A 24,247-nucleotide genomic window follows, 5' to 3' on the forward strand; every position below is an offset into this window, starting at 1 on the left:
ATTCAAACAGGGAGAGCCAGAATGTGGATCTCGCTGTCACATTGAATGTTTGGAGCAGAGGCGAGTGGTACATTTATGGGAAGACTCGAAAATACTGAAAGGAGAACAGAATAGACCGACAGAGTGAGCTGGATTGAAATGATCAATTAGATTTCTGACGGGTGAGGCTGGTCGGGTGTTTCTATGCAGACATCAGTGAGTTAGACCGAATTGCCTGTTCCTCTTCTGCAGTTTCCACACAATGTAAAACTTAGAGAAAATTCCGCCCAGAGAGAGCAGAAGAGAATCAGTTAAAGAGCAAAAAAAGAATTGAAATTGTCAGAGAGCCAGAAGAGGCAGTTCCCAGTGAGTAACTGTAAAACCACTGCAGAAACTGAACAGAATAAACCCAACTGACAACTGAGAGACTTTGGGAGAACTTTCCACGATTGCAACGAACCCAAACAGCGCAAAATAAATGTTGAAACAAAATAAAACTGACTGTAAATATTTCCAAGTAAAGAGAAAAGGAGAAAAGATGTTCCTGATAGTTAGATAGCAGAAGAAAACCAAATAGATGAACAAACAGAGATTCCCGGGAAGTGTTAAACAGATATAAAGGAATGACATTTGAGCACCGATGTTCAACATCATTCCATCCCCATTGGAGCTGATGAATCACAGTCATTCCCTGTTGGATCTTGCTGTGCGCTGTGACGTAACGCAGCTGGGTTAGTCACTTGGAACGGATTGCCTCACTGATAATAAAATGTTCCCTCGTGTTTGTCTCTTAGGAAGGGAAATAGAAAGTGAAATGTAACATACATCATTGAATCATAGAGTGCAAAAGGGTGACATTCGGCCCCTCGAGTAGATGCAGCCCTTTATAAGTGAAATCCAGTTCTTCCCCTCAGTCATGAATTTTCCCCATAACCCTATTTTATTCCTGTTCCGGCGCTTGACTATTCCTGTGTGTTTGTCACTGTTGATTCAGCTCCCACCATCATTCTGACATTGCATTCCAGACCGTTGGATCTTGTTGTGTAAAGAAAACCTCATTTTCCACTGGTTTACAATAATAATAACAGTGAATACAGTTCCATCAGATTTAAAATAATAATAACACCGGATAAAACTGAGCTACTCCCGCAATTGACACATTCCCCTGGTAAACAGTGACTGAACCACAGAAGAAAACGCTGTTTCTTTTTTTATCCTCCAGATTCTAGTTCCCTGGTGTCTAAGAATCCGCCTCTCCAAACCTCTGCTGCTGGTGACACGGTTGCTTTAAGCTGTGAATATTCAGGTCTCTGTCAGTACACAGTACACTGGTACAGTCAGTCCGCGGGGAAGGCTCTGAAATACCTGCTTCAGACACACACTTCAGGAGAGGAGAATAAAAAAACTGCTGCCGGGGGGAGAATTTCTGCTTCTATCGATTCTGCCGAGAAAATCAGCTGGTTAAAGATCTCCAAACTGAAACTGAGCGATTCCGCTGTGTATTACTGTGCACTGAGTCGGAGCACATCTGGGACCACAGTAGTTGAATCTCTCTTAACGCCCGTACAATAACCTCCCAGCACCACGGGAGAAAACCAAACTCTCTCAATAGCACCCTCCCAACACCACTCCCCACCACCGCCTTCCATCCCCACCGAGCGTACACCATTACTGACCCACCCCCACTGGGACACGGCAGAAGTTGTGTGGCTTTTGCTACCAAATAAACCTGTTGGACTTTAGCCTGGTGTTGTTAAACTTCTTACACGGCAGAAGGACAGAGAAAGGTGGACGAGACCACAATGGATCTTGTTATGGAATCAAACGGTGTGTAACATGGAGAGACTAGAAAGCTCATCTTTGGCAATGGAAGCAGGCTGATTGTGAAACCCAGTAAGTAGCTAATCCTGGATAATGATTACTCAACATGTTATTTTCCCTCCATGACATCATTGAGACATACAATCGCTGTGTTATTTCAATTATCACTGTTGTTGTATGGAACGGGTCAGCAGTTCTCATTGGGAATCCAAAGAGCAGCTTCACTGGGCATTGAGATAGAGCAATGAGAACTTTATTGTTTCCACAATTCAGGATTGTTTCCTTAAAACATTTAACTGGCCTTTATCATGAAAACCCACCTGGGTAGCTGGCAAGGAGATGTATTGCTGAAATGATTGTGTGTAATGCAATTAAATGATACATTGATAGATAGTTAAAAGAGGAACATCCCGATAGGGTCATAGAGCCATAGAGATAGACAGCACTGTAAAAGTTGCTTCAGCCTAATGAGGGGCAGAGATAGAGTAGACAGGAAGACACTTATCCCCATAATAGAGGGATCAATGAGCAGTGCTTTTTGGGGGCGATGCATTGAGTTAAAGTGCGGGGTAGGAGAGTTAGAGAGAATGTGAAGAGAACTTTTCCCCCAAAGGGCGATAGGAGCCTGGGACTCAGTGCCTGAAAGGCCGGTGTTGACAGAAACCCACACAACATTTAAGGTGTATTTGGATATGCACTTGAAATGCCATATCACAAACGGCAATGGGCCAAGTGCTGGAAAATAGGATTAGAAAAGTCAGCTGGTTTACCTTTGGTGGGGCAGACATGATGGGCCGCAGGACCTTTGATGTGCTGTAGACTTCTATTTTATTCCCTGGTGGGAGAGTCAAGGACCAGAGGCATAATCCTAGAGTAAGGGGTTGTCCATTTAAAGAAAGAGATGATGAAGAATTTCTTCTTTCGGATGGTTCCTAATCTGTGGACATCTTTACCGCAGAGGGCTGTCGTTAATAATGTTCAGTCCTGGGATAGACAGATTTTAAATCCACAAGGAAATTGAGGGTTATGGGCATACGGTGGGAAAATGGAGTTGAGGATTATCACATCAGATCAGCCATGATCTCATTGAATGGTGAACCGAATAGCCGACTTCTGCTCAGGGAGAGATATCAGGGGAGATGGAAAATATGAAGCACAGTCGATTTATTGATCCAATAATGTGCCTTTTAAAATTGTGAAAATCGTAGTAACTAAGTGTGAGGGAGCGGGAAGGAGGAAACTGTTACATTTGGTTCGGGAGAGAAGCTAATTAAGACGAGTAACATTAACTTAAACTGAATGTAAGCTAGCCCTGTGTTCATGTGGCTGGTTCTATGTTTTGTGGTAGCCGTTAACACTGTTCTATCTACCAAACTGAGAAGCTTGTCTTGGGCAAAGGGACAAAACTCACTGTGAAGCCCAGTAAGTCCTCAACTATTTTCCATCCTGATCTATTTACAGTAGGGGGATAATTGAAAGTTACAGTTCGAATATATAAGTCACGATATCGTGTTTTTTTTTCAATCAGTATCGACTTTTGGGGAGGAGGGGTAATATAATGGCCATTAATAATTTGGGGAGGTCTTGTGGCGTAGTGTGTTAAAGTCTCTGCCTCTGAGCCAGAAACGTCGGGTTCGAGTTCTAATCAATGTACTTGATGGCCAAGGAAGCTGAGTTCATAACGCGGCCCAACACTGGTGGTAAGAGTGGGAGCGATTCCTGCTCAGCCACGTTTGATATGGAGCGTGGCTTCCTAAATCTCTAAGCCCCTGGCAACAGTATAGCGAACTGTTCCAAAAATAGCTAGCTCTGGAAGCAGATTATATATCCTTCCCTGACTCCTTACATAAGTTCCCAACCACCTGGCATATTCGTTTCATTGGGTGACCTTGCATTATTGTGAGGTGGTGGAACTGGGTCGCGGCGGTGGCCTAGTGGTATTATCGCTAGATTATTAATCCAGGAACTCAATAGTTTTCTGGCGACCCGCGTTCAAATCTCGCCACGGCAGATGGTGGAATTTGAATTCAATAATCTGCAATTAAGAATCTACAGTTGATAATGAAAGCCATTGTTGGAAAAACCCACCTGGTTGAGTAATGTCCTTCAGAGAAAGAAATCTGCCATCCTTATCTGACCTGGCCTACATATGCAATTTGGTTGACTCTCAAGGGCAATTGGGAATGAATAATAAATGCTGGTCAGCCACCGGTTGCCCATGTCCCATGAATGAATACAAAATATCTCACTTTTGGAAAATGAGCCCAAGTTGATTCAACTAAACGTAAACGCATCTTTCAGACTCAACTGACTTACCTCTTCGAAATCTAACAGGATTGTGACAATAAGAACAGATAATGTTGGGAAAACCCCCAGCAGGTCAGGCAGCATCTGTAAGGAGAGAAAGCTTAGTTAACAAATTAAATACTATCCTTTGAATCGTATTTCTTTTCTGCCAGGGGTTGAGGCGTCACTGGCTAGGCCATGTTGCAAATTTCTGTTAAGGCATTTCAGAGATTGGCAGAGCAGGCGCTAAGGGCTGAATAGCCTTCCCTTGTTCCTATGTTTCCTAACCTATGTTCAGAGGCTAAATATATTTGTTGCAGGGGGAGGATGTGGATGCTATATTTGACTAGTGGCTACCTTGGCTCAGAAATTCTTCACGTTGATAGAATCTTAGAGCATCCAAGGAGGGTATTCGGCCAATTTAGCCTTTGATGGTGCGAAGGGGAAGATATGCAATATCTGTTGCCTGCAGCGAATCAGTGACTATTCCAGCTTTGCCTTTGCCGTGAACTGCCTGAAATCTGAAACAGCTATCTCAATAGAAGGTTTCTGTCTGAGCAATTGTTACTGTGCTACGATAAGCTAACGTTCGGCAGCGGCACCCAGGTGACAGTTGTACCAAGTGAGTGTAAAGTCAGTGTTTCTTTTTCTTTCATTCCACATCTCCTCTGTGATCTAGTTTTCTGTTGTAAGTGTTCTAGTCAAGTTAGGCAGAGTGCCAATATAATATGTGGCATGCAGACGAAGAGATTGCACGGTTTTGAGTCAGTTTTGATCAAGCTCAGCTTACCCAGGCATTAGAGGGCCCCAGTATTATGGTATTGAACTGAGAAGCAGAATTGTGTCCTGTTAACGGGATAGGAAGATTCCATCCAGAGAGTTAACCCAAAAGAAAGGGGGGAGACGAGCAAGCATCATTGTTCTGTTTAAACTCCAAAATCAAATCTCTTACAGCAGAGATGGGGCCCTTCAGCCCGTCGAATCTCCACCAATAAAACGACACAAAATCTACACTAATCCCACTTTCTGGCACTTGGCCCATAACCTTGAATGTTACAACATTTGAACTGTTCATCCACCTACTGCTTAAATATTGAGAGTTTCCTCGCCTCTGTTACCCTCCCAGGCAGTGCATTCGAGACATCCACCACACTCAGGGTCAAAAACAAATTTCTCAAATCCTCAGATCCCGCCTAAACGTCCTGCTACTCATCTTAAAATTATATCCCTCGTTATTGACCGGTTAACTAAGGGGAACAGCTGTTCCCACTTCCAGGCAATGCATTGCATGACAGAACCAATCGTTCTGTAAAAAAGTTATTTTCTCATTTCACTTTTTCCTCTGTTGGAAATCATTTTAAATCTCTGCCCTCTCGTTCTCCATCCTCTTGCGAGAGGGAACATCTCCTCCCTCTCTATTGTAACCAGCCCCCTCGTGATTTTGAACAGCTCGAATAAATCTCCTCTTAACCTTCCCTCCAAGGGAACAGTTCCAATCTTTCCAACCTATTCTCATACCTCATAACTCATATTCTCATAACATTTCCAAGTTATTCTCAAACTGAAGTTGCTCATCCCTGCAACCGTCCTGTCAACCTTTTTACTTCACTCCCTCCAACGCATTCCCATCCTTCCTATAGTGGGGTTCCCAGAACTTTTCACAATATTCCAATTGAGGTTTAATTGGATGTCTTGTATAAGTTCACCATAACCTCTTTGCTCTTGTACTCGATGCCTCGATCAATAAAGCCCAGAATGCTTCATTAGCCGCTCTGGCAAAAAATACATAGAGGGTCTTAGAGTTACGATAGAACAACTGTACTGATAGGCAAACTGATGGCTTCGGTGGATAATTCCAACAGAAATAGGGTTCTCATAGCTGTTTAAAGAAAAATAATCCTGAGGGATGGAAAGTGCCCTGATGTGCCTTTGATGCCTCTTTCGAATGCTGTGTTAGCATTTACACTTTCATAGGATATGAGCGTCACTGGAAAGGCGAACATTTGTTATTCATCCCTAATTGCCCTTTGAAATGAGTGACTTTCTCAGTTTTAGAGGGACAGTTGCGAGCCAACCACATTGCTCTTGGTCTGGAGTCACAAGTAGAACAGGACATATGAGATTTCCTTCCCTGAAGGACATTAGTGATTCTGTCGAGTCCTGAAGCGAATCAAAAATTGTTTCATGGTCCCATTCCTGAGACTAGATTTCAACTCCAGATTTTATTAATCAAATTGAAGTTCCACCAGATGCCATGATGGGATTTATACGCACGTAGCCAAGTGTGTTGTCGTGACCTCTGTAATACTTTTTCAGTGGCATTATCATCCCGCCACTCATGGGCTTTTGAAACATTCGAGCAAAGGAACCTAAGTTTAATGGGAGAGTGGAAATAGAAACATAGGAAGTTGGAGCAGGAGTAAGCCATTCGGCCCTTCCAGCCTCCTCCACCATTCATTATGACCAAGGTTGGTCATCCAACTCAATAGCCTGTTCCTGCTTTCCCCCCATATCCTTCTATCCTTTTAGCCCAAGAGCCATATTTAATTCTTTCTTGGAAGCATAATGCTTTGGCTTCAACTGCTTTGTAATTGTGAATTGCACGGGATTTTCATTCTCTTGGTGAAAAAGAAATTCTCCTCATGTCAGTCCCATATCCTTTGGCAATGAACCCCGGTTCTCGATCCTGCCGCCATCCTGCATCAACCCAGATGAACCGGCTGTGGAAGCAAATCGAATTTCAAAAACCTCGTCATGAAAAACAATCCTAACATTGCTATTCATGTGGGTTATGTCAATTTTGTACCATCTGGTGTCACTATGCACACTTTGCAATCAGAAAGCTTATCTTTGGCAGTGGAACAAAACTCACTGTCGAACCTAGTAAGTGAATCTATTCTCTGCATTTATGTCTGGTTATAGTTTAAGAAAGTGTTGTCCGATTCTAATACACCTGTAAAGAATCTTCGTCCAGTAATAGCTGCTGTTTTTGTATTTAAAGGTCCAGTCTTTTCAAACAAAGAACAATACAGCACAGGAACAGGCCCTTCGGCCCTCCAAGCCCGCGCCGCTCCCCGGTCCAGGATTGAATCCTGAATCCAGGATCCCCGCCCAATTTTCCAGCCTATCTACATACCAATATCCTATCCACCGAGCTGTCCCCCACAGCTACGATGCTTTGTTCATTACAACCTATTAACTCACCCCCACCCCCCCATTCCAGACCATGTGATCTCCAGGGAGAGGCGAAAACCCAGAGTGAAAAACCCCAGGGCCAATATGGGGAAAAAATGGGGCCAATATGGGTTGTATTGGTTGGGAGAGCCAGGGGGCGGGGGCGGGGGGCGGGGGGCGGAGAGCGTGGGGAGGGGGGGATTGGGATGGGAAGTGGTGTGGGTTAAGGAGTGAAAAATTAAAATGTCCTCTGACAACTCTGGGTCAGAATTTACAAACAGCAGATTATTAGAATCCTACAACAATGGAGGAGACCATTAGGCCCATAGCTCTTGCTTTGGGAACAGTAGAGTCATAGTCATTGAGTTTTACAGAACAGGAAGAGGCCCTGCGGCCCATTGTGCCTGCTCTAGCCATTTAGCCCCTCTCTATTCCAGTTTCATTTTTCAGCACTTGGTTATCGCCTTATATATTACGGCATAAATGATCTTTGGTCTTGCGTGCCAAGGTCCCTCTAGTCCTCTGCACTTTCTAGCATCCTCCGGTTCATTATGCATTCCCGTGCCTTGCTACTCCTCGCAAAATGCATCACCTCACACTTTTCAGGATTAAATTCCATTTGCCACTGCTCTGCCTATCTGACCAGCCTGCCTATGTCGTCCTGTAATCTTTGCAAGTCAGTGACACTTCACTTCATACGAAAAAGATGTGTGCATTCTTGGCTTGACTTCGTGTGAACTTTGTATACAGCGCTCCCGAAATAATGCAAATTAAATGTTTTTCTTCTGTCCTCTGTGAGGTAAATATGATTCAACTGCTGCAATGCGAAATTTCTGTCTTGGAAATTGTTCCTGTACATTTACTAATTACTACACTGAGACATCCACATTCAGCGGTGAAGGTCGTGATCAGTAAGGATAAGCTTACTTAATATCATTATCTGCTGTGTGATGGACAGGGAACCAGCATCATGTGGGAAGGCAATTGAGGACATTGCACCGATATAATGAACTTACATGGCTGAATATCCAGTTCAGCTGCTCCTAAACTTGCAGTGTCCAACCTTTGTAGATCCAATGTCATATTGTCATATTTGTAATGTCATATTGGACTAAAGAAACTTTATTTTTATTCCTTGGATGTGGGCATTCCTAATTTCCCACTGGACAATTTCAGGGCCCACTACATTGCTTCTTGAATCCAAAGTCAAAGTTCAAAGTTTATTTATTAGTCGCAAGTAAAACTTACATTAACACTGTAATTAAGTTATTGTGAAATTCCCCTAATCGCCACAGTCCGGCGCTTGTTCGGGTCAATGCACCTTAACCAGAACGTCTTTCAAAATGTGGGAGGAAACCGGAGGAAACCCACGCAGACACGGGGAGAACGTGCAAACTCCAGACAGACAGTGACCCAATTTGGGAATCGAACCCGGGTCCCTGGCGCTGTGTAGCAGTGCTAGCCACTGTGCTACCACGCCGCTCCCGCTAGCTGGCATATTTCCTTCTCCAAAGGACATTGTTGAACTAAATGCACATTTGCTACCATACGCACCTAGTCTACTCTCAGCCGCCATCTTGGCAATAGCACATTCACTTCCCTCGTCCAAGTCACTAATGTATATTGTAAACAATTGTGTCCGGAGCATTGATCCCTGTGGCACTCCATCCTGAAAATACTCCTCTTTTCCCAACTCGCTGTCTCCTATCGATTAGGCAATTCTCTATCCATGCTAATATATTACCCCGAAAAGCACAGGCTCCTAAGTAATCTTTCGTCTGAGACCATGTCCAATTTTATTTTGCTGCAATGATAAGATGCAAACCATCGAACGACAAGGCTTTCTTAACGGCAATCGACGATGGTTGCCATAGTTTTTACTAGAGGCTAGATTTCGATTAATTGAATTGAAATTGCATCAAGTGCTGGGGTGGGCATTGAATTCATTTCTTTAAGGGAATTAGCCTTGGTTTCTGCGTTGCTAATCCAGTGACATCGTCACTTCGCTACCACCATCCCATAATGTTGAATGAAGACTATTTAAGGATAGTTTCAATCATAAGCATGTTACAGAGCCAGAAATCAATGAGATTCATTTCGTTTTGTGGGCTTTATGAAATAATTAATATTCAGTGGCATTACCCAGCACTTTCCCGCACGGACATATAAAATATAGAGAAAGTTAGAAAATAAGAGCAGGAGTAGACCATTCGGCCTTTCGACCCTGCTCTGCCATTCGACACGACCGTAGCTGACCCTGTAACTCGACACCATACTCGCCCTCTCCCCATAATTTTTGACGCCTTAAGAGTATAGTAATATATTTCCATTTAAAATATATTCACTGATTTCGCATCCACAAACTTCTGCGGTAGATAACTACAGTTTTACCAGCCTCTGAGTGAGGGCATTTTTCCTCATCTCAGACCTAAATATCCAACCCGGTACACTGAAACTTTGACCCCTTGTTCTAGACCCCACCAAAGGAAACACCATCCCTGCACCCAGTCTGTCCGTGCCTGCTAGAATTCTGTATATTTCAATGACACCGCCTTTCATTGTTCGAACCTCCAGTGAATACAGATGCAGTCGCCCAATCTCCCCTAAAAGGACAATCATGCCATTCCATTCTGGTGTGCTTTTTCTGCACTCTTTTTATTGCAAGTGTATTCTTTCTTCGATAAGGAGACCAAAACTGCACACAATATTAGATTTCGTCAAAAAAGGGTTGGATTTAGGAAATGTCTTAATGGAGGAAAGTGGCAAAATGCTTCCTGGTTTCGCTCCTGAAAGTCTTAAACATTAAACATCGTCTAAAATCCTGTTTGATTAAATCTTGGACTCCCCAACCAGCAGCAACTGTTCCTGTTTATCAACCCTCTCCTTTTGGGTATGATTAAGTCACTCCTTAACTAAATTCCAGCGTTTTAGATTTAAACATCATTTACACTGTTAATCGAGTACTCTCAACATACATACTGCTTACAGAGTAAAGTTTCTTCTGCTTCTCTATTCAAGGAATTTTTAAATGCTGACTTGTAATTTTATGAAAAACGGAACATAAATGTTGCCGGTTCTGATTGCGGACTCTTTATTTCAATCATGATCTCAGATCTTCACATTCAAACATGAATATTAAGCTTCGAATATATTTTTCGGTCTCTCAGTGTTTGTGCTTTCTGTCTTCTTCACCTGTCTAAAGAATTTGAATAAAGACATTCGTTGATCAATCCTTACTCTTAGCATATAGACATTTATAAACAACATGGTTCTTTGATTTTGAATTCTAAATCTTACATTCAATTCTAACTTACATTTCCCTGCACTGAAAACATCCACTAGTTTTATCCATTCACAAACTATTAATATTTCTTTGCAAATCGGTGCTTCCAGCTACGCTAATTACAATGCTGTTTGTGCGTCATTTGCAAACTAGCATATTCAGCATTCTATCATATTCTATCGCATTGTCTTAATAAATACAACTAAGCTGCATATCATTCTGTATAGGTATATGTGTGTGTGTATGTGCGTTTGAGTGTGTGTGTGTGTTTATGTGTGTGTGTTTGTACTCCTCCATGTCTGTATGTCCATACCTGTCTGTGTAAGTGTCTGCGGCGTATTTAAGTATTCAAGCCTCGAAGCAACATAAGATCAGGCATTTGGCCCATCGATACTGATCGAACATTCAAACTGATTATGGCACACTCACACACGTACCCACCCACACAAAAGCACACACACAAACACTCACACAGACGCACACAAGCACACACACACACGCACACACACATTCATATTTGGTGACATACAAACGTACCATTTGCCTTCCTCACTGTTTGCTGTACCTGCACGCTAGCTTTTAGTGACCAGGTCTCTCTGGAAGTCAACTCTTTTCAACCTCGCACCATGTAGAAAATATTCTGTATTTCTGTTTTTTCCCCCCAACCATAGTGGATAACTTCATACTTAGTCACTTTTTAATCCCATCTGCCATGTCTTTGCGCATTCACTCAGCCTGTCCAAATCTCCTTGAAGCCCCCGTTGCATCCTCCTCTCCATTATGTCTGTGCCATCAACAAGGTTTGAATTATTTTATTTGGTCCCCACATCAAGTTTCTGCTTGTGTTCCAATCTCTGTGTTTGTTTCTGGGCATGTCTGCCTCTCAATACCTCAGTCTGAGTGTCTCTCGATTTGTGTGTGTGTTTGTGCGTGTGTGTGTACGCCTGTGTGCCTGTACGTCCATGCTTGTCTGTGTGAGTGTCTGCGGCGTGCAAATGTATTTCAATCTCAAAGGAGCATGAGTAGGCCATTTGGCCCAAAAATAATGCTCCAACTTTCAAACAGATCATGGTACACACACACACACACACACACACACACCCGCTCTCTCGCGCTCCTATTTGATTAGACAAATATGTATCATTTGCCTTCCACGTGTCTTGCTGTGCCGACATGCTAGTTTTTCGTGACCCATGAACAAGGACATCCAGCTCTCTCTGGCAACAACCCTGTCCGATCTCGCTCTGTTTAGGAAATACTCTGCCTTTCTGATGTCTTTTTTTTTCTGCCAGAATGGATAACTTCACACATATTCAGTTTTATTCCATCTGCCATGTTCTTGCCCATTGACTCAGCCTGTCCCAATTCCCTTCAAGTCCTCCTTGTATCCTCCTCACCATTAGTTGTGCTCATCAGCAAGATTGGAAATATTTTATTTGGTCCCCAAATCCAGTCTGTCTGTGTTTGTGTGTGGTTCTGGGTGTGTGTGTCTTTCAATGTCTCAGTGTGTGTCTGTGTATGTGTGCGTGTAGGGGGGGAGGGGGCGGTATGCCTGCCTCGAGATGCATGTGTCTGTCATAGTGTCATAGAATCATAGAGGTTTACAACATGGAAACAGGCCTTTTGGCCCAACTTTTTCATGGCGTCCTTTTTTTAAGCCCTAAGCTAGCCCCAATTGCCTGCATTTGGCCCATATCCCTCTATATCCATCTTACCCCCATGTAACTATCCAAATGCTTTTTAAAACACAAAATTGTACCTGCCTCTACTACTACCTCTGGCAGCTTGTTCCGGACACTCACCACCCTCTGTGTGAGCAAAGTGCCCCTGTGGACACTTTTGTATCTCTCCCCTCTCACCTTAAACCCATGCCCTCTAGTTTCAGATTCCCCTACCTTTGGAAAAGGATATTGACTATCTAGCTGATCTGTGCCCCTCATTATTTTATAAAGCTCTATGAGATCACCCCTCAGCTTTCTGCACTCCAGGGAAAAAAGACCCAATCTATCCAGCCTCTCCTTATAACTCAAACCACCAAGTCCCGTTAGCATCCTAGAAAATCTTTTCTGCACTCTTTCTAGTTTAATAATATCCTTTCTATAATAGGGTGACCAGAACTGTACACAGTATTCCAAGTGTGGCCTTACCAATGTCTTGTACAACTTCAACAAGACGTCGCAACTCCGATATTCAATGTTCTGCCCAATGAAACCAAGCATGCTGAATGCCGTCTTCAGCACTCTGCCCACCTGTGACTCCACTTTCAAGGAGTTATGAACCTGTACCCCTAGATCTCTTTGTTCTGTAACTCTTCCCAACGCCCTACCAGTAACTGAGTAAGTCCTGCCCTGGTTCAATCTACCAAAATGCCTCACCTCGCATTTGTCTAAATTAAACTCCATCGGCCATTCGTCAGCCCACTGGCCCAATTGATCAAGATCCCGTTGCAATCCGAAATAACCTTCTGCACTGTCCACTATGCCACAAATCTTGGTGTCACCTGCAAACTTACCAACCATGCCTCCTATATTTTCATCCAAATCATTAATATAGATGACAAATAACCTTGGACCCAACACTGATCCCTGAGGTACACCGCTGGTCGCAGGCCTCCAGTTTGAATAACAACCTCTACAACCACCCTCTGGCTTCTGTCAAGCCAATTTTGTATCCATTTACCTTCCTCACCCTGGATCCCGTGAGATTTAACCTTACGAACAACCTACCATGTGGAAACTTGTCAAAGGCCTTGCTAAATTCCATGTGGACAACATCAACTGCACTGCCCTCATCTACCTTCTTGGCTATCCCTTCAAAAACTCAATCAAATTTGTGACGCATGATTTTCCACTCACAAAGCCATGCTGACTGTCCCTAACCAGTCCTTGCGTCTCTAAATGCCTGGAGATCCTGTCTCTCAAAATACGTTCCAACAACTTACCCACCACGGATATGAGGCTCACTGGTCTATAGTTCCCAGGCTTTTCCCTGCAGCCCTTTTTAAACAAAGGCACAACATTTGCCACCCTCCAATCTTCAGCACCTCACTTGTGACTAACGATGATTCAAATATCTCTGCTCGGGGTCCCGCAAATTCCTCCCTAGCCTCCCACAATATCCAGCAATGCACATCATCAGGTCGCGGGAATTTATGTACCTCGATGCGCTTTAAGACTTCCAGCATCTCCTTCTCTGTAATACGTACATCACTATTTATTTCCCCAAGTTCCCTCACATCCATGCTTTTCTCAATAGTAAATACTGATGAGAAATCTTCATTTAGGATCTCACCCATGTGTGTGTGTGTGTGTGTGTGTTTGGTGTGTGTTTGTGTGCATATGTGTCTGTGCATGTATGTGTGTCTGCTGATGTGCCTGGGCATGTGTGCGTGTGAATGTGTATGTGTGCATGTGTGTGTGAGAGAGAGAGAGAGGCGTCACTCCTTAGCCTTCTCTGTGCGAAGGCAAAAAGCCCTAGCTTATCCAGTCTCAGCATTCGGTAAATTAATGGAGAAACTTATATAGGGTTAAGACACAGAAAAAATGCGGTCTAATCGAATGGCGCGGCAGGTTGGAGGAGGTCATCCTGTTGGATTCTGATTCTTTCCTTTTATTTCATAAATTTCCAGAGGCGAAAGACCCGAAAATCCCAAAATTGAGCGTCTTTTACCCGCCAGTGCCACCGGGAACAACCGACATCGACACAGCTGCAGTTTGCTTGGCCTCGGATTTCTCCCCCAAGACAATCAAGCTCTCCCTGTACACGGGATCCGGTCAGGAGGTCAATGTGACAAGATCCAGTGTCCTATTGGAGAGCGGGTATTACAGGAGCTCGGGTTTCCTCGCTTTCGCCCAATCCGGGAAATCGCCAAACATCACGTGCAAGGCATTTCACGATAAACAAAATTACTCAGTAAACATCCCGCCCACAGCTGAAATTGGTAAGTTTATTTTATTTTCGTTCACGTGATGTGGGTGCCGTTGGCTTGGCCAGCATTTATCGCCCGTCCAAAGCTGCCCTTCAGCAGAGGGCATTTAAGAGTCACTTGCCGGCCAGACAATGCAAGGACGGCAGATTTCCCTCTCTAAAGGATATTACTGAACCAGATGAGTTTTAACGATAATCGACAATGATTTCATGGTCATCATTAGACTTCTAATTCCATTTTTAAAAAAATAATCAAATTTCGCATCTGTCATGGCGGATTTCGAACACGCATCCCCAGATCAATATTCTGGGTCGTTGGAGTACTAGCCCAGTGACAATGCCACTGCGCCACTGCCTCCTCTGAGAGTGTTTTATGATAGGAAGAACGTCCACTAAATATTATCCATCCTCTTAACGACCGAAGGACTCTCGGTGTCATCGTCACCCAAAATGTAGTCTTTTTGAAAGATTAGCTGACTAATGATTGAAGGTCAATTATTCTAGCCTGGGGACTTCACTGCAGGAGTTCCTCAGTGTCTCAGGCCCAACCAGCTTCAGTTGCTTCACCAATCACCTTCACTCCATTATAAGGTCAGAATTTGGGATGTTCGCTGATGACTGAACAATGTTCAGCACCATTCATGACACCTCAGACCTTGAAGTAGTGCATTACAAATGCAGCAAGAGCTGGACAGTATCTCGGCTTTGACTGAGAAACTGCAAATAACATTTGCGCCACATATGTTTTTTTAATAACAGATTTTTAAAAAATATACTTTTCCAATTCAATCAAATCAAATCCAATTCAGAGTCTCAACAAGTTGAGACATTTCAGATCCAGGCTGACAAGACAGGGCGAGCGACCAAACCACCCTGTCCTGGGCCTGATCTACATGAGCCAAGCTGGTTGGAGAAGGGGGAGGTTCCTCCTCCAAGACTTGAGCTCATTTGCATCTTAGCCAAAAGGCCGATGTTCCAGGCAATGACCACCTTCAACAGGAAAGGAGCTAACAATCGGCTCTTGGCATTTACTGGCTGAATCCCCCCATCAACATCCTGAGGGTTAACATTGCCCAGAAACTGGACTGGACTATCCATGTAAGTGCTGTAGCTGCAAGAGCATGTCAGAGGTTGGGAATCCTGTGGTGAATAACGTATCTCCTGAACCCCCAAATCCTCTGCACCATCCACAAGACATAGTCATGATTGTGGTAGTGTATTCGCCACTTGCCTGGATGGGTGCAACTCAAACAACACTTAGAAATTTGACAAGATCCAGGACGAAGCAGCTCCGCTTGATTCAACGTTTATTTATTAGTGTCGCAAGTAGGCTTACATTAAAGCTGCAATGAAGTTACTTTGAAAAGCCCCTCGTCGCCACACTCCGGCGCCTGTTCGGGTGCATTGATGAAAAAGTTTGCATGGCCAATGCACCGAACCAGCACATCTTTCAGACTGTGGGAGGAAATTGCAGTACCCAGAGCAAACCTCGCTGACACGGGGAAAACATGCAGACTCTGCACAGTCACCCAATCCGGGAATTGAACCCAGGTCCCTGCCGCTGTGGGGAGGGGTGGGGGCAGCAGTACTAACCACTGTGCCGCTTTAGCATTAAGTACTCCATTCACAAACATCCACTTCTTCCACCACCGATGCACAGTGGCAGCAGTGTGGACCATCCACAAGATACACAGCAGTAACTCTCCAAGTCTCCTTCGGCTGAATCTTCCAAACTCACGACCGCTATCATTTCGGAGGACAAGGGCAGCAGATACCTGGGAACACCATCATCTGGACGTTCCCCTCCAAGTCACTCAGCATCCTGACTTGGAAATGTATCGGCAGTTCCTTCACTGTGGCTGGGTCAAAATAGTGGAACTTCTTCCCTAACAGCACTGCGTGTGTGCCTACACCTCACAGACTGCAGAGGTTCAAGCAGGAGACTCACAACCATCTTCTGAAGTGGGCAATTAGGGATTGGCAATAAATGCTGGCCTGCCAGCGATGTCCACATTCCGTAAATGAATAAAAATAATAATAGCTAACTATTATAATTCAGGGCAGTGTCCAGGAGCCGCAGCTGCTGGTGCACCACCGAGTTTAGGAAATTATTAAATACTAACCAGGGCACTGGAGAACCCCGCTCCTCTGGAGAAATGCCCTGATACCATTTAATCCACTGCAGAGCTGAAATCAGGCCTCGGATTCACGACTTCTTCGGAAGACGGTGAAATACTGCACCGATGGATCGGCCCTGGATCCTGGGTTTTAATCCCTGATGGGGAATCGACCCTGCACTCATTGAACTCAGATTTGGGCCGAACTAAATGGCAGAGCTACCAATGTTTCTCCGTTGTGAATAATCAAGTGAACAAGTCCAATCGTGCTATTTGATTCTTACTTACTTCGTGGTTATTGGTTATGACAACAACATTATTCAAAGTGATCCTGAGACCAAACATGGTTACAGTAATGTCACTTGCTCACTTAATAAGTCAAATGTCTTTTTTGCCCTTCCAGATAAACCTAAATGCCCTACAAATGATTCCTCGACAGAATCAAGTGACACGGAAAACGGTATGTGCTTTCTTCAACATTTATCAAAGTAAAATACTTGCAAATAGACAGATTGATAAGTGGACAAACAGGCACGGATACAGACCCGGAGATCGAGTGATAAACATATAGTGAGATGGGGAGAAAGATAGATTGTCACACAGAGTGAGGGAGAGAGATATATAAATCGAGGGGGAAAGCGAGAGAAGAGGAGAGGCGGGGAGAGAGAGAGAGAAATTCAGAGTGAAAGAGAGATAAAGATAGATAGACAGGCAGGCAGACGGGCGGACGGACGGACAGAGATGGACAGACGGACGAAAGTCAAGCAGTTAGATAATGGAAAAAATATCACATTAGTGGTATACAGTTGTTTTTCAATACCAAATGATATATCCATTAAACCAGATCTATCATTTGTTTGTCTTATTTTGGCAGATCGACTGAGGGTGAACTTTTTGTCTTTGACGGTGATGGGGCTCAGAATTTTGTTTTTCAAGAGCATTGTCTTCAATGTCATGATGACGGCCAGGGTGTGGCTATTTTGAGGTAAGGTCGGTCACCTGAATGCGTGCCAAGAAAGACAAACTGTGATGAACAGTGTCCATTGACGGGATCTCGCGAGGCCACTGTTAAGACAGACGCTGAAACTAACCCGTGGAGTGAGCATTAACTTGGATGCATTTAGACAAACGAACTCTTACTCCAGTGCCCCATCCTCATCGCTTTTCATCCCTCCCTTGCCACCGCACCACCCCCCCCCCCCTCCCCCGACCCCGCCCCCCTACCCCCGCTCCCAATCGCAGCCTTGACTTCTTAAACCTCTCCAGAGTTTTGTTTAATTATGCGTGTCACTGACTAGCCTAAGTTTTTACTCCCATCCCTTGGTCATGAGCTGTGTGGCTCTTTCGGAGAGTCGGTGCAGACTCTATGGGCCAAATCGCATCCTTCTGCACTGTAAGGGTTCTTGTGCACTTGCATTGGCTTCTGAGAATATTATTGGAGAACGTTAATGGAGACCCTAAAGATACAATGTGTTCTTTGCTTGCTGACTCTTTGATGTGCTATTACTGTTGCTCCTTCCATTCCAAACAGAACTGCATTGGACAATGAAATGGATTCAGGTGTGAACTCATTGACTGGGGCATCAACATCCAGAGGCTTCCTGATCAGAGGTTCCGCTTCAAGCAATTCAATCTCGCTTGTTTTAAATGACGACTTAACTTTTAAAGATCCTCATTTCGGTAACTTTTTTCCACTGTTATTTTGATTTGAAACTCGTGGTTCTGCATGAATTCTGCTGCTTATGCTACATAAACTTTTCAATTATGCATTTCAGCAACAGCGAGGAGCTAACATTTATATGGTTTCTGCCTGCATTAGTGTCGGAGACATTTTTGAAAACAGCATTTTCAATTTTAGGACATATAGAACTTCGATTTTTATATTCTTTGCTGAGAATAGTAGAATCCTATTCAAGAGAAAGCAGCCACTCAGCGCACAGTGACAATGGCAGCCCCTTTACAGGGCAATCTAGCTAATGGCACCTCACATGTTCCTTTTGGTTGTTTTACTCTGGTAGTTATTTTAAACATTGCATTTTAATGCATGCAATTTAAGAGCGTAAGGTACATTAAATCAGCAAGGGTCTGATCGGATTTTCATCAAACTCGATAACTCAGCAGTTAGATTTGAATGGCGAACAGGTAAGCTGGTTTTGAAATGACCCCTACCTGATCCGCTCAGTTTTAATCAGTCTCTGTGTTTCTTTCTGAGTATTTCAAGAGCTAGTGGAGGGAAGGGTGAGTTTGACAGCCTGGAGTTACTCCTTTGAATCAAAGGAAGTCGATCAGAGCGAATATCAGGCGGTTAGTGGGATGCCATCCGCTTTTAGGTTGTTGCCAAGGAGATATTCTCTCTCCCGTACTTAATCTTGAACTCCAGATTTTCCTCCCAGTGCCACGGAGGCACCAAACCCCAGCCTGTACATCTGGACCCTTAGAGATAATCGAGCCACCACTTGCCACCGTGCAGAGCTTTATCATTACACGGCATTTCACAAGTAAGATGAGCAAGAGTTTTTGAACATCTCGCCATCAGCTTAGCCTAAAATCAGGTTATTGCTCTCAGGTTATTTCACAGATGGGGCGTTCATACACATTTAAGATCATCCGGTTAGTCAGGGGAAGCGAGAGTTATGGGGCTAAGGTGGTAAAGTGGAGTTGAGGATAATATCAAACGAGCCATGATTTCATTGAAAGGCGAAGAAGCTCCGGTGGGCCGAATGGTCTACTTCTGCTCCTCCGTCTTATGCTCTTCTGGTTCGTTAACTACACCTTTGTGCCTATCTGTCACCTTGTTATTTTGTCATATGCATCGCTTATAATATTGAATAAATTTGCAGTCTTTAATGAAAGGTGTCTTCCGTCTCTTTGTTAACGGGATGGCAAGACATGCATTTGGTTTGGTTGACAGAGAGCTCTTGTAGTCGCGCAGCACAAATGGAGGCCACTCAGCCCATCATGAGGATACCGGCTCCTCATGGCGGATCCTGCCAATTGGAGCCAATTTATTTTTTGAACTCCAACAATTGAAAGTCCACAGGTTTGAAGCCCCTGGTCTCAGGGCTGAGGTTCATTCGCTCGACGGCCATTCCAATACAAAGAACAAGGAACAAAAAAAATTACAGCACAGAAACAGGGCCTTTGCCCCACCTCCCCCCCCCCCCCACCCCCCGCCCCCGCCTCCCCAAAAAGCCTGCACCGACCATGCTGCCCGACTGAACTAAAACCCCCTATCCTTCCGGGAACCATATCCCTCTATTCCCATCCTATTCATGTATTTGTCCAGACGCCCTTTAAAACTAACAATTGTATCTGCTTCCATTACCTTCCCCAGCAGCGGGTTCCAGACACCCACCGCCTTCTGTGTAAAAAACTTGCCTCGTACATCTCTTTTGAAACGTGCCCATTGCACCTTAAACCTGTGCCCCCTAGTAATTGACTCTTCCACTCTGGAAAAAAGCTTCTGACTATCCACTCTGTCAATGCCCCTACTAATCTTGTACATTTTTATCAGGTCACCCCTCAACCTCCGTCATTCCAGTGAGAACAACCCAAGTTTCTCCAACCTCTCCTCATAGCTAATGCCCTCCATACCAAGCAACATCCCGGTAAATCTTTTCTGTACCCTCTCCAAAGCCTCCACATCTTTCTGGTGGTGTGGCGACCAGAATTGAACACTATATTCCAAGTGCGGCCTAACTAACGTTCTATAAAGCTGCAACATGAACAAAGAACAACAAAGAACAAAGAACAATACAGCACAGGAACAGGCCCTTCGGCCCTCCAAGCCTGCGCCGCTCCCTGGTCCCAACTGGACCATTCTTTTGTATCCCTCCATTCCCACTCCATTCATGTGGCTATCTAGATAAGTCTTAAACGTTCCCAGTGTGTCTGCCTCCACCACCTTGCCCGGCAGCGCATTCCAGGCCCCCACCACCCTCTGTGTAAAATACGTCCTTCTGATATCCGTATTAAACCTCCCCCTCCCCCCCTCACCTTGAACCTATGACCCCTCGTGAACGTCACCACCGACCTGGGAAAAAGCTTCCCACCATTCACCCTATCTATGCCTTTCATAATTTTATGCACCTCTATTAGGTCACCCCTCATCCTCCATCTTTCCAGTGAGAACAACCCCAGTTTACCCAATCTCTCCTCATAACTAAGCCCTTCCATACCAGGCAACATCCTGGTAAACCTCCTCTGCACTCTCTCTAAAGCCTCCACGTCCTTCTGGTAGTGTGGCGACCAGAACTGGGCGCAGTATTCCAAATGCGGCCGAACCAACGTTCTATACAACTGCAACATCAGACCCCAACTTTTATACTCTATGCCCCGTCCTATAAAGGCAAGCATGTCATATGCCTTCTTCACTACCTTCTCTACCTGTGACGTCACCTTCAAGGACCTGTGGACTTGCACACCCAGGTCCCTCTGCGTATCTACACCCTTTATGGTTCTGCCATTTATCGTATAGCTCCCCCCTACGTTAGTTCTACCAAAATGCATCACTTCGCATTTATCTGGATTGAACTCCATCTGCCATTTCTTTGCCCAAATTTCCAGCCTATCTATATCCTGCTGTAGCCTCTGACAATGTTCCTCACTATCTACAAGTCCAGCCATTTTTGTGTCGTCCGCAAACTTACTGATCACCCCAGTTACACCTTCTTCCAGATCGTTTATATAAATCACGAACAGCAGAGGTCCCAATACAGAGCCCTGCGGAACACCACTAGTCACAGGCATCCAGCCGGAAAAAGACCCTTCCACTGCCACCCTTTGTCTCCTGTGACCAAGCCAGTTCTCCACCCATCTAGCCACCTCCCCCTTTATCCCATGAGATCCAACCTTTTGCACCAACCTACCATGAGGGACTTGCCAATTTTTGACTTGCCAATTTTTAAATTCAATGCCCCGGCCGATGAAGGCAAGCATGCCGTATGCCTTCTTGACTACCTTTTCCACCTGCGTTGCCACTTTCAATGACCTGTACACCAGATCCCTGTGCTATCAATACTCTTAAGGGTTCTGCCATTTACTGTATATTTCCTATCTGCATTAGACCTTCCAAAATGCATTACCTCACATTTGTCCGGATTAAACTCCATCTGCCATCTCTCCACCCAAGTCTCTAACCGATCTATATCCTGCTGCATCCTCTGATGGTCCTCATCGCTATCCGCAAATCTACCAATCCGCAAATCTACCAACCTTTGTTTCGTCTGCAAACTTACTAATCAATCCAGTTACATTTTCCTCCAAATCATTTATATATATTACAAACAGCAAAGATCCCAGCACTGATCCCTGAGGAACGCCACTTGTCACAGTCCTCCATTCAGACACGTTTTTATTTTGGTGGTCTTACCATTATTCTGCCGCCCCCCCCCTCCCACTCCCACCCTAACCCCCGCCCCACCCCTCTACCCAACCCGCCGAAAAATATAACAACGAAAAGCAATAGGAGTTAAGGTAATTCCTGATAGGAATGACGAATTGAAGAGTTAACCCCCGCAGGCTGGGAAAGCGAAAAGAATCCCAAAATGTTCCCAATACCCAAAGAGAAACGCTGCTCCTGTGCCTGGTTTAGCTACATCGGCTGCAGCAGTAATTAGGGCCATTTGGATTGGGCTATAAATGTTAGCCAGGCCAGCGACTCCCACACACAATATATTTGTTGCTTCACCCAGCGGTACGTGCATTTCCGGCAGGGCCAGAATGTATTTCCCATCCCGAATCACCATTGAACCGGGTGGGTTGCATTGACCATGGTGTTGTACTTGAAGTCTCAGGCAGTGAACCAGATGGGTTTTAACAACAATTGACTCATGGTTCGCTTGTTGAATTCCAGGTTGCTTTTATTGAATTCAGATTTCTCCAACTGCCATGGCAGGAATTCAATCCTCATGTGTGTCCAAAGCTTTCGCCCTGGCTTTCTGGATTAATCGTCATGCCGTTACAACACCCCTGAAGGGGGGGGGGGGAGGAACAATTGATCATGATGGGTTTTGTGCCCGTGTTCACAATGGAATATAATAATAGAATCGTAAAAGCCATACACTGCAGAAAGAGGCCGTTCGGCCCATCGAGTCTGCACTGATTCTCCGAAAGAGAAATCAACCCAGACCCTCCCCTCTGCCCACGGTCAATCCACCTAACCTGCACATCTGTGGGACACAAAGGTGCATTTTGCCATGGCCAATCTACCCAATCTGCACATCCTTGGACTGAGGGAGACCAGAGCACCGGATGAAACCCACGCAGACACGCGGGAACGTGCAAACTCAACACAGGCAGCCACCCAAGGCTGGAATCGAACCCGTGTCTCTGGCACTGCAGAGCTAACCACTGTGCCGAGGACTCTGGATGACTTGCCCAGAGACCGCTCCCCCTAGCAACAAACCCATAAAACTTTAGTGTGACTTCTCAACCTGTACTTGATATTTTAAGAGGAATGATCCAGCTCTCTAACAGGGATGGCACAAATTATACTTCTCAGTCTTGATGTTCATGCTCTGAATTTCCTCTCAGGTGTTGATTTTCTTTTGCTTGTTGGCAGTAGGGGGGTTAATCGACTTTGGCTTGCTTATTTTGATAGAAACTGTTGAGATATAATGATACATGCGTTTACTGCTGATTGGGGGAACCAGGGTCTGGGGGAACCAGGGTCTGGTTGACAAGGCGACCAACGGCAGCAGGAAGTGGGCCGAGTGTGCGGTTTCAGTCAAGAGGTCGCTGAGCCTCTCAGTTTACTCAAAGACCAGAACGTGTGGTTTAATCACCCGGGACTGGAAACTCCAGCAGCGAGGTGGCAGTTAGGCAGTGCGGGGGGAGGGGTGAGAGGCCAGATGTTGCCAATTGTCGACAAGCATGAATCTTTTCAGAGACTTTCCCAGCGACTGAAGCTGCAGGAGATTTCTGCATAAGACAGTTCCAAAAGCACACAGGCATCTGAGAGAAGAAACAATTCCTCTCTTCTTCGCCCTCTTTCCTATCTGTCCCGCAAAGGTTAAACATTCTGTCAACTTCCACCCTCACACCGCTGTCCCCATCACCCCTCCGACCCTCCCCCCACCTCCCCCCGCCCCCCCCCCCCCCCAAAGGATCATATATGTTTCAAAAAATCATCACTCAATCTTCTGTACTCCAATGGACTCTGTCTGATCTTTCCTCGTATCACCCCGTCCCAACTCCTCAATCCAATCGAGCGAAATCACTTGCTTCCCCGCCTTAAGAAAGAAAATCTGCGGTCTTTACACCGTCTGGCTTTCATGTGACTCCTGACACACAGTATTTTTTATTCATTCATGGAACATGGGCGTTTATTGCCCATCTCCAGTTGCCCTTGGAGGGCAGTTGACAGTCAACCACATTGATGTGGCTCTCGACTCACGTGTTGGCCAAACCAGGTAAGCACGGCAGATTTCCTTCCCCAAAGGACATAGTGACCCAAATGTTTTTTCTGACAATTGGCAATGATTTCACTGTCATCAGTAGATTCGAAATTTCAGATATTTTTATTGAATTGTGTTTCAAACATGGGACCCCAGAACATTAGCTGAGTTTTTGGATTGATACTCTCGCGATAATATCACTAGCCATTCCCTCCCCTGGGTTGACTGTGAACTATCATCTGAGATGGCCATTAGCAAACTGT

General features: G+C 44.8%; 1 protein-coding gene across 1 annotated transcript; it reads left to right on the plus strand.

Annotated features, from left to right (window-relative positions):
• The first annotated feature begins 619 nt into the window (after positions 1–619).
• LOC144486908 (T cell receptor alpha chain MC.7.G5-like) lies at positions 620–19,432 on the plus strand. Its single transcript, XM_078204936.1, has 6 exons — positions 620–710; positions 1,202–1,495; positions 14,172–14,483; positions 16,991–17,047; positions 17,462–17,572; positions 18,119–19,432. The coding sequence occupies exons 1-5, from the start codon at positions 620–622 to the stop codon at positions 17,569–17,571; spliced, it is 864 nt and encodes a 287-aa protein (XP_078061062.1). The 3' UTR covers position 17,572; positions 18,119–19,432.
• The last annotated feature ends 4,815 nt before the right edge of the window (positions 19,433–24,247 follow it).

Source organism: Mustelus asterias, unplaced genomic scaffold (assembly GCF_964213995.1).
Source record: "Mustelus asterias unplaced genomic scaffold, sMusAst1.hap1.1 HAP1_SCAFFOLD_516, whole genome shotgun sequence".
Lineage (NCBI taxonomy): Eukaryota > Metazoa > Chordata > Chondrichthyes > Carcharhiniformes > Triakidae > Mustelus > Mustelus asterias.